Source organism: Lissotriton vulgaris, chromosome 6 (genome assembly GCF_964263255.1).
Source record: "Lissotriton vulgaris chromosome 6, aLisVul1.2, whole genome shotgun sequence".
NCBI lineage: Eukaryota > Metazoa > Chordata > Amphibia > Caudata > Salamandridae > Lissotriton > Lissotriton vulgaris.
The window spans coordinates 1,451,871,780-1,451,889,564 of NC_141694.1; the positions used below are offsets into that span (position 1 = coordinate 1,451,871,780).

General features: G+C 44.7%; 1 protein-coding gene across 1 annotated transcript in view; it reads left to right on the forward strand.

The window, feature by feature from the left end:
- DNAAF10 (dynein axonemal assembly factor 10) overlaps positions 1-17,785 on the forward strand; it is a 119,154-nt gene that overhangs the window by 76,957 nt on the left and 24,412 nt on the right. The window contains exon 3 of the mRNA XM_086927583.1: positions 7,584-7,714. Within this exon, the coding sequence (XP_086783709.1) occupies positions 7,584-7,714 (131 nt within the window). The remainder of the gene's footprint in view (positions 1-7,583; positions 7,715-17,785) is intronic.

Here is a 17,785-nt window from a genome sequence, read left to right on the forward strand (position 1 = left end):
ATTCCGTTGAATAACCCCCTCTGAACCCGGATTGGGATGGGTGCAGAAGATTGTTGGAATTAATAAATATTACATATATTAGTATCCTAAACATATATGGATATATTATAAACATTTTAAATATTGCAGGGAAAAAGAATATATTATTCCAATTGTATGGAAAATCACACTACTCAGAGCCTGGTTTTGGGACTTAAACAACTGGCATTTATCCTATGTGCAAACATTATAGAATAACTCTTTCTTTCTGACATCACCTTAACACGTTTTTGTGATTGTGCATTTGATTATTACTATAGATTAGCCTAACTTTCCGCTGGAACTGTTGTTTCTGTTACCTATGGTCCCCGGCAATCAGGATTGTGCAGCCTCAGACCAGGCCCTCTCATCCTTGCTGCAGGCTCGGGTAAAAAATACAGCAGTACGTTATTCTGCACCAAGCAGGTATGGGAGACCGCTCCTACCTCTTTGCAGCCTGCTGTTTTTGGCCGTGGTCTGTCTCCTGCTTGGATCCTGCCGGGCGTCCCACCACACTCCATGCTCTGTCCGAGGCCCAAGCGGGGCCCACCAATCGTCCACGGCCGCAGCAATCCCTCCCATCTCTTGCCTGCACAGGCCCATCTCGCTTCTTGGCTCGTGGTTCCTCTGCAGCGGTCCAGGGATCTCGCCCCAGCATTTATCTCCGTCCAGTCTGCACGTCGGTCCGAGGGCTCTTGCAGTCGTAGGCTGACTCCACCATTTTGTCCAGCACCAGGCCTCCACCCAGCGCCGATTGCTAGTGGGGATACCGGGCGCTAGCTTGCTCATTCTCCCTCATCATGGCACCCACCTCGTCAGGTGATCGTTTTTCATCCCCTGAAGGCAGGGGTCTGGGCCCTCTCCAGACCACTTGCTGTACTCAGCAACTAGCCCCCACCAGTTTTGCCCCCACTCTGGCGGGAAGACTGGCGGGAAACCCTATGTCCGAAAGGGGGGTGTGCCAGCCTGTGTCAAGTCCACCCCTCAGGTGGGAGAAGCGAGGTGAAGCACGACCCCGGGCTCCGGCCATCTTGAATATGGAGAGCCCTGCCCAATCACAGCTAGGCTCCTGCCCCCCTCCCACAGGAGAGGAGCAGGCTAGGGGGTGTACCCACCCCAGGACAGGGATCCATTGGTCCCTGCCCTTGCCCTACCTGTAATGCCCCTAAACTTAGTATTTAGGGGCACCCTCATTCTTCCTTCCTTAGATCCAGATTCCGAAACCAGAAAGAAGAACAAGAAGCAAGAAGACCTGCCGTGCAGCTGCCAAAAAGAGGCCGACACCAACTGATTTGGCCCCAGCCCTACCGGCCTGTCGACCCTCGAACCTGCTCTTGCTAAACCCCGGCGTCTCCAGTGGTCAGCAACCTCAAAAACTCTGGAGGACCTGACTGCCTCGTGACTCTGACTAAGTGGGTCTCCCACGAGCAGTGGTACTGCTCAAAGCAAGTAACGAGCATTGGCATCAGCCCGGAACTGCGAACCCTGCACACTCTGCACCTGCCAAGCCTGGCCTGTGCTGGAGTGAATCAAGACCATGAGGACGTCCCCCCGGCGAGTCTGACTTGGAATCCAGTGCCTAAGCACCCTCCTCGACGACTCAGACGATGCCTGCAGCCTCCGGACAATGACCCCTCCGACCGCGAAAAGCAGGGGGTTAGATTTCCTGAACTCCAAAGACACCCCTGCACCCGGCGCCCCATGGCCCCCTGTGCCCAAGTCCTGGGTGCCTACCTAACATGCAAGATCCCAACTTACTCCTCGAAGTGTTGGTCGCTCCACAAGATCCTCCGTCCCCGAGCCTGCAGCCTTTGTTCCCTTTTCAAGATCGTCATTGAATAACATTGAGCTCCCGACGGCTCAAAAGCACCCTGCACCCAGCCGCCCGAGAGCCTCTGGCAGTGCAACCTGTACCCTATTTGACTTCCCCATTTGCCCTGAGCAAGTGACCAGGAGCCCAGCTCCCACAGCCGCGTGGCCTGCTAGCCAACAGCCACCAACCGTAGGCCTCCTGCCTCTCATTGGATAACATTGGGCCTAACTACCTCTGCACCCAGCTGCCCTGTGCCGCTGAGGGTGTACCAACTGTACCTACGTGACCCTGGGGGACCCCTGAGTCTATGCCCAGAACCTTAACTTCACCAGTCGAGTACTCACTTGAAAACTGATGACTCACTTTCCTGCAATAGGATAACATTGACTGGTTTGACTCAAAAAATCCTTTGAGTATGAAGTTTTGAAACTTTTAAATTTTCATCTAAAATCAGCCGAATAACGAATTCTGAAGTACTCACCTGTGATCAGGAGAGAAGCCAGTTCTGTACCTTTAAGCCAACTACTGAACCGCAAAAGTGATCATAACCGTGTTTACTAGTAATTTAAATTTCTTCCATAGGAAACCATTGACTGTTTTTCTGTGAAATTTCTTCTGTCTACTTTTGAAAATTACAAATATTCCTTAAAAATCGTACCAACTACTAAATGTAATTACTTACCTGTCTTAGGTAGAGACCCCAGTACTGAACCTAGGGGTCCAGTCCTGGATTACAAAAGTAACGAGAACCTACTTTACCTGTGACTTGAATTTCCTGCCATAGGATAACATTGCTAGTTTTTCACTGAAAAGTTTGTGTCAACTTTTAAAATACCTTTATATTCTTTAAAAATCATTGCAATAACCAAAACGTTTTTACTAAACTGTTTTCAGCTTAGACCCCAGGACTGAATCTAGGATCCAGTCCTGGAATTACCAAAGTAATCTATAAAGTAATCAACTGCATTTATGTAGAAAAACTCATTGAGCTCAATGTTAAATTGTGTTTAGAATTGTGTTGCCTACTGCAACCACTGTACCTATTGTGTTTACAAAGTTTATTGCCTTTCTGCAAAGTACTTATCTGAGATCACTCATATTGAGAAAAGTATATTTTGATACCTGTTGGTTCTAAAAATAAAACAACGATATCTTTTGATATAAAAACAATTGGCCTGAAGTTCAGTCCTTGAGTGTGTGAAACCTTTTGCTGACTGAGTGTGTACAACAAATGCTTTATACTGTCCTCTGGTACTGCCTTAGTGCTTGACCAAGCTACCACTTTAGAGAGTAAGGTCACACCTGACTTTAACCTCTGTTATACCTCTGGGGATTGTCGACTCTATACACACTGTACCTTACTTTGGTCCAGTATATATAGACCCACTTTCTCACACCGTGCTGATATCTAGGTGCAGGGTTGCTTTAGTGTCTGCAATGTCCTCGAGTATTTTAGTTAGTTGTAGCTGCACTGGGTTCTCTGAAGGCCCCGGCTCCTGTTGCTGTGTGTTTGGTGTTAACTCTTGTTCAAGAGGAGCCTCTGACGGCCGAGCTCTGGTCTTGCCCATCTCTACTGGAAAGGTTGCCTGCTAGCCTTGTGAGAGGGTTTTTTTTAAAAAGGTGACCAAGGATTAACTTAGTAATGATTCCTGCTTCTGTGTACAATAGTCAGAGCTGTTAAACTGGTTTGCTTCCAAATACAGTCAACTGCGTTTTGACCCTTTTACAGTGCAGGGTCTCTTCAGGACCAAGTGATATGGGGACAATCTAATGATCAGAAAAATAAAAGAAGGCATACGCTTAGAAAGCTATATGTCTGCTAGGATCCTTAAAAAAAGACTTAGATGGAATAATGACTACCTGATGGCGATTGTTCAGCCTCGTGAGACAGTGAAATAAGTGAGACACCGGTAAAGTGAGAGAGGAAAAGGGAATACTCACACGGGGACCCGGTCGGGTGCTGCACATGTGAGAATACAAAAGTGGTGTTGATCAGTAAGCTGAAGATTACCGTTTGAGGTATTAATGAACTGTGGGTTATTGAGAAAATGGTTGTCTTGCCCCCATATGAGAGACGAACTGGTGGGCTGGCATACGGTCTTCATCATAGGTTGCTCAGTCGTGGTAAATGGCAGAAATACATGACCCCCCTGTAATAGTGAGATGGTGTGTATGAGTATTGAGCAATAAATCTTTGAATAATTGACCACAACAATGTTAAACCGGTGCAAGCAGGCTTACCACTTAGTTTAGTAGTGGTGGAGCAGATTCTTTAATTTAATTGAACCGGCCGCGGGACCAATCATGCCACGGGGATAGTATTACTCTGTGGGGTAATGCCAATAGGTTAGTGACAGCCCAACTCCCATCCAGCATTCTAAACGAGGGTCTCAGGGGCGGCGTATTAGTAATGATAGCACTGAGGTCTCTCCGTGCTGTGGTTGATTAAGCTAGAGAAGGGCAGGGAATTAACTACATTTTTCACCCGTAGCCCTGTGACAAATGTAACAACCTTGATGACAGATGTGACTCGTCTCTAATGTGGTTTTAATATGTATTGTACTGCGCGTGTGGACTGTAGGTCGCTGTAACCCATTAAGGTTTGCACCAAGCGTGGGTGCCGCCTTCCATCTTCACTGTCGCATTAATATGCTAATCCAAGGGCGCATTGTTAGCTCGGCCCGCCACATGCGTAAGGCTCTTAATCTACGCAATAAGACGGCTAAATGCTAATAATGCGTGACGTCAACAGTGAGCTTTAAACAATAGTGTTAGCACGAAGCCGCCACTAGTCTCTAATGTTGCATTGCTGTACTAAATATAAGGCGTGCTCTTTGCCGGGCCTGCCATGCATGCAAGGCGTCTGAATGCTGTTAATATTTTACAATGCGCGTGCTTAAGTACCGGGTGCTTTAACTAACAGCAGCACAGGTTATAGCTGGGAAATCAATATAAAGTAACGACGAAAAAGGTGTGCCGCCACCCATCTCTAATGGGCACTAATATATTAGAAATAGGGCGTGCTGTAGGCTGGGGACGCCATGTGAACAGGGCGCTCACCTTTGGAATGAATCTGTCAATTCGAACTGCTCTGGTCGTCTGCCTGGTTACAATAACAACCAGTAGGCAGAGCATGTGTGCTTAAATACATGCAGTGGTAGATATCCGTACTGATCGCCATTTGCTGATGTGATTTGTGTTTCTGCAATCTCAGTTTGCACAGAAGAAAGACTGGTGTCTCAGAGGGGAGAAAGAAAGATATAAGAATAATGTAATGTGTGGAAACATTATGGAGAGGCCTAATTTATATTTATTTATTGAATTTATAAAGCGCAACAGCTACCCTGAGGGTTTCCCGGCGCCTTGGATCTGCACTAAGTTAGGAAGGGACGCTATATTGTAGAATCCAGTACGGGCTTACTGATTGAATAACCAGGTCTTGATGCCTTTCCTGAATTTTATATAGCTTGTTTACAGCCGTAATAGAAGAGGGAGCGAATTCCATAAGGCCGGAGCCAGCTGAACGAAAGAGCGGCCGCCCATTCACGCTAGTTTGAATCTAGGGACTACAAATTTAGCCTGATTCATTGATCGAAGGTTACGGGTTTGGATGTATTTTTGTACCAGCTTACATAAGTAGCTGGGAGCCATCCCCCTGTTGATTCTGACCATGAAACAGAGTGCTTTAAACTTTGAGTGATTACCGATCTTGAGCCAATGTAAGTTGTGAAGATAGTCAGAGATATGGGTCCTCTTGGGGAGGCGAAGAAGTACCCTGGCTGCAGCATTTTGGATGACTTGCAGACGCTGAGTGACCTCTTTGTTGGAGCCTAGAAATAGGATGTTCCTGTAATCCAGTCTTGAGCCAATGAGGGCCTGGACTACTGTCTTTTGTGCCCCTTCCGGAAGCTGCCAAAGGATTTTCCTGAGCCATTTTAAAATGGCAAAGCAAATAGAGGCAATTTTTGCATCTTGTTGTCGCAGAGACAGTTTGTCGGCGATCATTAAGCCCAAATTGCGAACGGACTGCACTGGTTGCGGGGTTGGACCCATTTCAGTAGGCCAATGTAAAGGACCCCAGAGCTCTTTTTGTTCTCCAAGGATAAGCAACTCTGTTTTATCGCCGTTCAATTTAAATTTGTTGGCATGCATCCATTCAGCAAATCTTTGAAGCCCAATACGAAGGGGGACTCCTCCGTCTTGTCTGCTGCCGATAGGGAGAAGACAAGCGGAGTGTCATCAGAATAGGAAATTATTGTGAGGCCTGCTTCTTCTGCTATTGTCGCCAGCGGACTGATGTAAATATTAAAAAGCAGCGGGCTTAAAATCGAGCCCTGCGGCACTCCGTAAGGGGAGATCAAAGTGCTCGAGGTACTATTTTTAGAAAAGACCTGAAATGACCTATTGGACATGAAACTCTCTAGCCATTTCAGGGCAGAACCTCTCACTCCTTTACTTTCCAGTGTCTGGATAAGGGTTTCATGGGAGATGGTATTGAAGGCGGCACTCAGATCTAATAAAATGAGTGCCACCGAGCTACCCTCGTCCAGTCTCTGACGGATTGTTTCAGTCACTCCTAGGAGTGTGGATTCCGTTGAATAACCCCCTCTGAACCCGGATTGGGATGGGTGCAGAAGATTGTTGGAATTAATAAATATTACATATATTAGTATCCTAAACATATATGGATATATTATAAACATTTTAAATATTGCAGGGAAAAAGAATATATTATTCCAATTGTATGGAAAATCACACTACTCAGAGCCTGGTTTTGGGACTTAAACAACTGGCATTTATCCTATGTGCAAACATTATAGAATAACTCTTTCTTTCTGACATCACCTTAACACGTTTTTGTGATTGTGCATTTGATTATTACTACAGATTAGCCTAACTTTCCGCTGGAACTGTTGTTTCTGTTACCTATGGTCTCCGGCAATCAGGATTGTGCAGCCTCAGACCAGGCCCTCTCATCCCTGTGCAGGCTCGGGTGAAAAAATACGCAGTACGTTATTCTGCACCAAGCAGGTATGGGAGACCGCTCCTACCTCTTTGCAGCCTGCTGTTTTTGGCCGTGGTCGGTCTCCTGCTTGGATCCTGCCGGGCGTCCCACCACACTCCATGCTCTGTCCGAGGCCCAAGCGGGGCCCACCAATCGTCCACGGCCGCAGCAATCCCTCCCATCTCTTGCCTGCACAGGCCCATCTCGCTTCTTGGCTCGTGGTTCCTCTGCAGCGGTCCAGGGATCTCGCCCCAGCATTGATCGCCGTCCAGTCTGCACGTCGGTCCGAGGGCTCTTGCAGTCGTAGGCTGACTGCACCATTTTGTCCAGCACCAGGTCCCACCCAGCGCCGATTGCTAGTGGGGATACCGGGCGCTAGCTTGCTCATTCTCCCTCATCATGGCACCCACCTCGTCAGGTGATCTTTTTTCATCCCCTGAAGGCAGGGGTCTGGGCCCTATTCGGTAGGATAATTAATGGGCTGGCGCAGAGCTGCAGGCTCATGTGTCCGCCATCTTCAGTTGTGAAGTTACACCCTGCAATGCCGTAGACTGTTAGCTTGTATAAAAAAAAAACTTTTCAGGTTGATGCCAAGAGATTAAACATTTCTCTGAAGAAGTGCAGAATATGGTTCTTCTAGGTCAACGATGCACCCAACTGTTTTTGTGATCCTGGAAAGGTTACTGGATTTTCATAGTTCATTGTTACTAAGTTTAAAATGTGCATGCGTGTTGCCTTTTTTTCCAGGAATTTGGAAGCAGCAGAAATCCCAGTTTACTCAGTCAAAGGACATAAAGAAATTATAAATTGCATAGATGGAGTTGGGGGCCTAGGAATCGGTGAAGGAGCGCCAGAAATTGTTACTGGGAGCAGAGATGGTGAGTCTGCATCTTCTATAGATTGCTCTCCCTAGAAATGTATTTGTAATTGCAGGGCTAGATTTTCTTTATTGCAAATGTAATATCTTTTATCACATGCAGTACATTTTCCACTTTAATGTTCACTTTCCTAGCCATGGTGAATGAAACGTTTATTCTGATAAGAACACGGTGGCTAGCACTTTGCTTTAACTCCTTTTATTGCTCCTGATTGCAGCCTTCAGTTCACAACCCTGAACTCCAGAGAGGACATCTTCAAGGCAATCTGAAACGCCAAATGTGTCCTGCAGTGCCACTTGGTGACATGCCAACTCCCCTCCCCCCACCCACCTTTTAATCTTGCAAAACAAACTCTACTTTCTGTAACTTGGAGGCTCTTGCATGACATTAAATTCACAACCTGACAGCTTGCTCAAAATTTGCTTCATTGATAGATGTAATGAGATTTGACCAGCAGTAAGAATCGCAATTCCAAATTAAATGCTAAGAGAATCTGAATTTCATTTAACACACAGAGGCTAACATTATGCATTTATTACTTTAATGCCTCTCCATGCAGTACTTGAAAGAAGTTAACATCCTAAAATAAACAGTCCAGCACAGAACATTCAATACTATAATTAGTCAAAGCAGCGACCAATTTTTCTCTTTTAAATGTTGCTCCTCGCAGAAAAGTACCTATTATGTCATGTTATATTTAACTATTTTCGCCTGCTTATGCTTGGCATTATCTTTTGATAAGATTAGCTAGTGACACAGCTTCCAATTTATGGAACCCATTCCTTTAGGATCGTTATCTATTATTTTATTTATTTAAATTGTTAATAATTCTAAGGATTGCTACCTTTTTATTTATTTTATTTTAGTCTAAATGTGGTAAACGTCGTTATTGCAGCGCTTGCTAACTAAGCAAGCGTGCCTTTTGAAGTGGAGCGTCTCCCAGGAGCCTGATCCTAGGCCGTCTCTGTCTACAGGTCCGGGACTGAGGAGATCGCCTCAGTGCGACTCTAGTTACGTGGCCCCTGCAGTGCCATGGCAGCCTGCCAGGTGTTTTGCGGGCAGCTCCAACTATCTACGGGACGCTCGTTGTAAGTCGGATCCGACAGACACGTCCCTTCAGGCAGTGACGCATTTGTCAGGTTTCGAGGAAATCTCTGGGCAGCGACCCTACGCGTAATGTGCCACCACCTTTGTTTGGGCATGAAGCTATATGCTTTATAAGGATCCTGGGAGGATGACTGGGAACACTGTAAAGCGTTAAATTGACATTTACAGTCTACCCAACTCCACTGTTTGCTCCGGACCATGCCCTTCGTTGAATTCCTCCTCCGCCCACAGTGCATGCCTTTTTTTTAAGGATCTCGTGTTTTAAGCCTCTGTTTAGAGCTTTCTTGTTGCAGACTATTCCTGGCATCTCCTTTTTGACTTGTATACATTTACTGTTCCTCATTATAGACTAGCATATCTGATCAGGAAGGAGAGAACCCTGAGATTTCACTGGAAAAAAAATAATCAACGAAGAGTTGATCAAAAGCTAATTCATCATGAGATGCGAACTTGTGTACGGGGGACCCTTGATCAGGTCATGGTTATAAGAGGATCTGGAAGCAAAGGGGATCACAGGTCCATTTCAGGGGGAAAATTCTGCTCATGGCAGCAAAGGGGTAAAGAGGAAGAGAAAATCCAAGCACATTGGGAGAGGGGCTATACCCTTTAAAAATATGGGAGATCCAAGCAACTTGAGGAAGGTCGGAGGTCTAAGCACCTTGCAGAGTATGGGTGTCCAAGAGGCACACAGCTGAAAGGTGTCGGATATGGCACAACAAATTCAGATGTCCCAAGTAGCATTCAAGTTTCTGATGTAAAAGATGAGGAACCTCTTTACGAAACCCCCTTAGATTAATATGTTTTGGATCTGGATCAAGAGAACTTTGACGGGACAAACTCTTCCAGGGGATGATACCCCCTCTACCTTCAAGGCTGTAATCAAAGATCCCTTAGGGGAGGAAATGTTTTCCCCAGACAACATCAAGCACCCTAGGAGTGATGAATGGTGGCCCCTTTAACATGTAAGACTAATGAGTGTATGCAAAAGCTTGCAGATACATCCCCTGTATGAGGCACTCCTTAAATGTTCATAACAATGACTCCAAAAGTTCACGGTATATTTTAGATTTATTGATCAATATTCAATCATTGGATAAATGTTTCAAACGATATTAGCTTCATATCATCATATCATATCCATGGTATACTCGTATTTCCTTGCTCCAATGCATTTCGGACTGCTCGCCCTTTGTCAAGGAGAACTAAAGAGAAGAAATGAGCCCGTGTTAAAAAAATAGGGATATTCAGGAAACGCTAATGGCCAATACTGTTATAGGACGTGCCGATCAATGGGAGTGATGTGAATAGTTGAGCCTTGCCTGTGGGGTTAAAAAATTGCGGCATGTGAAGGCGACGAACAATAGGGTGATGTGCACGGGTGTTTAGACGCTAGTGAATGAACAGCTGAAAGAACTAAACAGACGTGGTGTGCACGGGTGTTAGGTCGTCTACGGAATAGAGAGAATTAACAATAGTTAATCGAGGGGTTGCGGTTCCCGAGTGGGAAGCTGCCGGCGTAGACTTACTTGGTGGCGGGAAGCCGTGAGGATCTCCGGTAAAGTGATTCAATGTGTGCGGTCGGCATAGGGGAGTATAAGTGAACGGGCTAGATAACGGACTACAAGGAAAGGTGAACGGCGGGGGCCATCTTGGATTGGGTTGGGTTGCTAGAAGGATGGGGGCCATGTTGGAGTGGATATGCATGAGGAATGGAAAACACAGCAAAGGGTTTATCAACAGAAGGATATAGTGTAAAATAATGACTACAATGAAATTAAAGGATGGAGGTATCAGCAATGAAGAGCAATGCAGTAACATATAACAACAGGTTGTTAAAGATAACAACTATATTCAATGCGATCATTCAATCCATGTGGTTTAAATGTCTGTAAGCAATATATCCACTGCGGTTCTTTTTTCAGTAGGCATTTGCGATTGTCTATACCTTCAGTGCGGTTCACAATTTCCAACACTGTAAATTGAAGTTGTGCTATGGTATGGTGAAATTCCTGAAAGTGCATAGCAACGTTAGATTTCTCTTGCTTGGTACGAATATTAGATTTGTGTTCGTTTATTCGAACTTTGATTTTTCTTTCTGTTTTGCCGACGTACATTTTTCCGCAGGGGCATTTCAGTGCGTAGATGAGATTAGTGGAATCGCAGGTTGCGTTTACTTGCAATTTAATGGGGTGGCCTTTCATGGGATGTTTGATTTGGTTGCCTTTAATGATACAGTTACAATTGCTGCAATTTAGGCATGGTTGGGTTCCTTTGTAAAGTTGACTGATGGGGGTTTGGGTAGACAGTATTTCTTTAATTTTTTTCCCCGAGTATGGGCGAACAGTGGAGGGGTGTGGAAAATGTCCCGAAAGTCTGGTTCTAGTTGTAAAATGGGCCAATGGGTAAGGATAATTTGTTTGAATTTGTGGCTAACTGTAGAAAATTTAGATACAAGTACTAAGCGATCCTGAGGCTGTTTGGCACTCTTAGAAAGACTCTGTTGTCTGGTGATGTTGGCAACTCGTTTTTGTGCTTCACTCAATATTTTTTCAGGGTATCCTCTGTCTAGAAAACGTTGGTGCATTTCCTTTACTCGAGTATTGTAGGTTTGTTCATCTGATACGATCCGTTTTATGCGTAGCATTTGTGAAAACGGTAAATGTCTCTTCAGAGATCCCTGGTGGAAACTAGTGAAATGCAAAGTGTTATTGCGATCCGTATTCTTGCGATGTAGGTCGGTAGTGATACCTTTTTCAGTAATCTTGACGAGGACATCAAGAAAAGAGATTTCTGTATTGCTGGTTTGCCACGAAAGACTAATGCGCTCATCTTTGGTGTTAAGTTCTGTGAGTGCATTATGAAGTGCTTCCTGTGCGTCAGTCCACATGATGAATAGATCATCTATGTACCTTACGTACATCTTGATTTTGTCAATGAAAGTTATGTTGGCGTATATGTGAGATTTTTCAAAGTTTTCCATATAGATGTTAGCATACGTGGGAGCCGCGCAGTTTCCCATCGCCATTCCTGACAGCTGAAGATACCATTTGTCATTCTCCTGAAAGTAGCTATGATACAGTGTGTACATCATGAGTTCCATGATGAAGGTTTGCATGAGGGGATCAATATTGCTTGAGAGTAGAGCTTGTTCGACCGCTTCGATACCTCCCTGGTGAGGTATGGAGGTAAACAACGAGCTGACATCGGCTGTGCATAATGTCAATGTTTCGTTGGATTCGATTTCAATCTGGGCCAGCTTGGTGAGAAATGCCGTGGTGTCCTTAATGTAACTGGTGGATTGAATTACCAAAGGTTGGAGATATTTGTCGATATATTTACCCGTGGGTTCGTGTATTGATCCTCTGGTTGACACAATGGGTCGAAAGGGTGGATCGAGAAGATTTTTGTGTATCTTAGGACTCATTTGTATTCTAGGGCTTCTAGGATATTCATTTAGGAGGTAGTTTTTCGTGCGATCTTCAATGATTCCTGATTCGTGAGCTTTGGTGACCAACTTCAACAGGATGTTTTGGAACTCCTTAGTAGGATTGTTGTCCAATTCCATGTAGATGTTGGAATCTTGTATATGTTCATGTAAGCGTTGAGTGTACATGGTGCTGTTGATGATAACTAGAGCCCCTCCTTTATCGGCTTTAACACATTTAATGTTTGGATTGTTAGCCAAACATTTAAGGGTATCTCGATCTTTTTGTGTGCACCTCCCAACTTCTCTGTTTTGCCCTTTAACATGCAGCCAAGTTTATCAAACGGTGGATTCGGAATCCACTTGAGAAGGGAGCCCACAACATTTTAAAGGCCGAATGCTTGAGGCCTGTTATACATGATATGGTGTAACTTACCCCTAATTTAGACCCAGAGTGCATCACCTTTCTTTTGAAACTGGGTAGAGACCCTGAGAAGGCACTTGAGAGGTCCCTTCAATCATGCCAGGACTGCCACCTTAATATGGTTGGACCCCTGGCAACAAATATTGACATGGTGGTGGAGGCACACACCAACACATTTCTGCTGGCTATAGACCTCCTCAGAGGGTGGAGCCAAAGGGTTACAGTCCTCCTCGGTAATGCAAACACTGGCCATAATACTGAAAGGCGTAGTGTTGTGCTAATGAAAATAAATCCAAAGCTTGGTGATCTTGCAGAAAGAGAGTCTTCTGAGAATCCAAAAGGACATGATCATAACACTGAGCAAGTATGTTGTCACATTTACAGCCTTCGAAAAGGTAGTCTAATGTGCGCAGTCTTCAGCCCCGGTGTTGTTGGACAGGCCAGCAGAAGGAGACTTTCTGCCCGCCGCGGCTCCTCTCTAATTACAGAGAGCAAAGAGGCCTCAGTTGAGGCTGTCATGCCGGAACTACAACCTATCCCCAAACAAGACACGACCATTGTGGAGGAGGGAATAGGTCACGTTGCTAAGGCTTGGCCAGATATCAGGGCGAGTACTGCAATTTTACCTTCTTGACTGGGAAGAGTGGGAGGATGCCTCAGACATTTTTCCCCAAGTCTAGGAAACAATTACACAAGATCCACGGTTTGCCTGAGGGTTAAAAATATATTTATGGAAAGAACCCTTTCAGGCAGTTTCTCCAAGAGAGCTGAATTTGACCACTGTTCAACAGCAAATGGTAGAAGAGGTAAACATTTTGTTGCAGAAGGGAGCCATCCTACAAGTACATTGAGAGCACAGGGTTTTGTTTTCATAAGTACACTGTTCCGAATGGAAAAAGAGGACAAGGGTGGAGGCCTGTGATCCACCTAAGCAATCTGATCAAGTTCCTAGTCTCCATGTACTTCAAGATGGAGGGGATCTATCTTATAAGAAATATTTTGTTAAAGAAGGATTGGCTAGTGAAGTTAGGTCTGAAAGAAGCCTACTTAAAAAAATAAATTAAAAAAAGTAAGAGTTTTATATAGCGCGAACAAGACCCGAGGATATTGGGTATCAAAGCGCTTTACATAAGCACCAGTTTCGTTCCAGATGGACACATTCATTTTGAAAGGCACGGGAGATTAAGTGATTTGCCCAGAATCACAGGATGTTGAACCTCATTGCTGAAGCTCGAACCCGGTTACCCAGCTTCAAGGTCGACCGCTTTATCCGTAAAGCTACAATTCCCATGTCCAGGGTCTATCAACCTTACCTTCAATTCTCCTGGCAGGGTCGACTTTATCAATTCCATGTGTTTCCCTTTGGACTCTCGTCGGCACTGTGGTGTTTTACCGAGGTAATGAGAGCTGTATCATCCTACCTCGGGGAGAGGGGTCTATGGATGATTGTTTATTAGGACGACATCCTCATCATGTCCCAATGCCAAGCGCAGATTTTGAGGCACTTGCATATGGTCAAGTCTCCCTTAGAGTGTTTGGGCTTCATTGTAAAAGGGGAGAAATCCTTTCTTGCCCCGTCCAGGTCTCTGGAGTTCTTGGGCTTCACAATAGATACTGTGTACGGGGTCCAGCTATTACCCTTAAAGAAGACTGCCAAAATTCGGAAAGAGAGATTTGTTCTCAAACGAGAATCTCTTAACACTGAAGTAACTAGTCAGCCACTTATTTGAAGTGCTGTATGGAGTAGCATTAAAGGAATAAATGCATAATGGTAACCTCCGGTTTTGTAATTAAATTATTCACGCTGCTTAAGTGGCAGCATTTGCATCAGGCAGATTTCATCAACCTTATAACTGTGCATTATCTGCAAACTACAAAGTATTCTGCAGTAGACTTTTCATTTACCGCATCATGTCTTGCTGATCTGAAGGTGCATACTGACCAGCAACTTCCATCTTTGCTTTGCAGATAAGACTGTACATTCAGGCCATTTACTACAACCAATAGCCACAGGATTTTGACCCTTTTCCAAACACAAGCCAGACCAAGCTGCTCCGTAATACATTTTGATACCCGGGGCCAAAAAGTCTTCAAGGACTGCCATAATCTTTGAGGAGCGTCACAGGAGAAGGAGCACAGACCGAAATTCTCCCCTCAGCATCCCCAGTCTCCAGGGGGCTACCTCACAACGACCTCTGGTTGTACTTCTATGGCCCTAGCCTTTAGACAGGACGGAGAGGTTTGTCCTTCAGGGATCCTTCTGCCTACGTCTTGTATCAAAGCATGCTTGTAACCTTGCGCAAATCTGCCACTGGTGGAGTACCATGTTCCTTTCCAAAAACATTCTGTGGTAAAGAAACTTCTAATAGACATCTGTGCCCTTGTGATGGGCTGTGAACCTGGTCTCTTCTATAGCAGCTGTTTAACTAATTATTTGCTAAAAGATCACTCTTGCCCCCTCCAAAGGAAGCCAGGTCAGCTGACTTAGAGTCCTCCTTCCTTAGCACACTGCGCTAAGTTTCCGAGTATGGTACTGTCCGTCGCTAAAACACAAATCACCCTCTTGGTTCAGCCATTCAGTACCTCATGGTCTAAGTAATGTGCCCCACACGCTGGATGCAGTATTAGATTGTTAAACAGTAAGGGGTTAAAAGGTTCTGAAATGTGTAACAGTATGACTAGACTTTTCTTGAAGTCTCTTCTCATACTTCATCATGAGCGTGACCCATTGTGGGGTCAATATCTAGTGGCGCTGTTACTTTGTGGGCATAAAAGAGCTACACTGGTTAGAATATTGTGAATCCCTTTCTTGAGAAGTTTTCTGATAATTAAATCAGTACATTGTAACAGAACTGGCTACCCATTCTGTTGATCACCTTTGTCTCAACTCATGGAAGCTCCTCAGCTAATGCACTGAGCTTCCCTGCTGCCAAGTTCTTTATGAGGATGCTTCATAAACAGATAACACCACTCGGGCCTTATTAAGGTGCCCGACCTAACAGATAAAAAGGACAAAATGTAAACGTTTTGCGCTCACTAATGACTTGACTCCAAGCTTGAAACCTCAGGCCTTTGACACCTTCAAAGTCAATCATGCATGTGACGGAAATATTTGTTCTGTTGGTCCAGGGTAGAGTCCTGAAGTTCAACAAAACCTTGCACTGCATGACGTCTTGCAAACAATCATGCTCCTTTTGATGGGTTGGCCTGTTGACATCATTGAGTCTGCCTCTCACTTCAAAAGATGCCAGTTTACCAGCTTAGGTTGCTGGGTAATTCAAGGACCTCCACTAGCTGGGGCATGAGAATGTCTGATTTGAGAGTGCATTTCCTGAAATGACTTGTGCCCCATTTCATGGCCTCCATCACCGAAACGGAGCCATCCTAAACCTGTCTCAGGCTACCACTCAAAATCAAGAGGGTGCATTTTGGCCTTGTCCACACCTGCTTAATATGCGTCAGTATTCTGCCAGGCTTGCCGAGATAAATGGGGTCTCTGCTTGATTTTTGCTGCTATTAGTTCCGTTCAAAGCTTGGTGAGTTTATTGCTTCCATCCAATAGTCTGAATAAGTTGCCTTTTGCACTACTGTCCTCATGTTATGCCATCTGCTAGAAGATACTTTTGCTCAGTAGGTCAAATCTACCAGCTCCCCTGTTCTCTTTGAGGGAAAAAAAATGAGGAAACCTAAAATGGCAAGTAAATCTAAATGCCAGCCTGAGTACCTCCACATTGTCCATCCTTTAGCAGCTTCAGGGCATCCACTGAGACAGTTTGGTTAAGACATGGACTTCTTCTGCACATGTTTCTGAGTAGGGGTGCTGCCATCAATGTTACATCGTCCAAGTCACACAGGCAAGAGAGCAGTGCTTCATTTGAGCTAGTGGTTGCCGGTGGAGTCCCCAGCACTCATATTTGGGCACTTTTTTCTCTGCATCAGACATTAACCAAGAGCAAGAGAGCAAAAACAAAAAGTGGATAGACGGAGGAAGAGAAAGACGGGAAAAAAAATATCGCAAAGGGAGAAGGCACGAACCTTCAAGACGGAGTTAAAGGGGTAGGAAGTGTCTAACAGTGGATTAAAGGGGATGAGGTGGTTTTAAGGGTACATAACTGTGGGATTCAGGGTGTAACATTTAATTGCGTCTGCCGTTGGCTTCTGAGCCGAGCTTCAGCTACCTGCATTCATTCTTTTACAAATTAAGCATTGCATGAGAGCAGTAAAGGTGTGGTATGTTGCCAGCAGGTGTGCCCTTTTGAGCACATAGTCACACATATATTACTAAAGTATGGTGTGGTAGCGCTCTGTCTTTTATAGGTGGCACATTTCTCATTAAAAGGGCTACTAAATATGCGTTCAAACCTATATAGCACACAAATGACAGTGTGTGGAAATGGGGTTTCAGTAAATAATTACCATTTGCAATTCACTAAGCAGAGTCTTTATTTGTTTTGCTCCTATTAAAAATGCTTGTTTCAATTACACTTTTGATTTACAATAAAGGGCTTCATCTGTGCTTGACTACTGTTACATTTAGAATGTTTGTACAGTCCATATGCGGGTATTTAAATGTAGTTGTGGAAGAAAAATTTGACATCCTACAGATTTTCATTTCACGCTGCCTGCTGCAAGATTGTCGAATAGTTCACTTTACAAAGTTCTCCCACTTTGTATTCCTACAATTAAAAGTAAGGTCCAATCTCCATGTTAACCAAACAAGCAGCGATTTCTTAGAAGACAGCCGATATTTGTCCTTTGTCTTTGAAGGCACTGGAAACGTGCGCCAGGATAAAAATTAAATTTAAATACATCTTTATTGCTCATTCACCTTCTGATCTCCAGCATAGTTATTTCTGGGTTACTGCAGCACCCCTGTACCCCAGTTCGGAGTGGTAGGTAGGGTATATGTTTTAACGTGTAGGGCAGAGGTGGATTTTCAAGTCAGTTTGATGTTTACATCAGTTTTCAATTTTGATTTTCAGGTGCATTTTCATTTTGTTTAATCACTCACCTTTGCCCCGGTGCCCCCACCTCCTGACATCCTTTTTTGTTGGGGTCTGTTCAGCCCATGTGGCTTCTGCCCTCTGTCCCCAGCTCCAGGCAGTGGTCCTCCCAA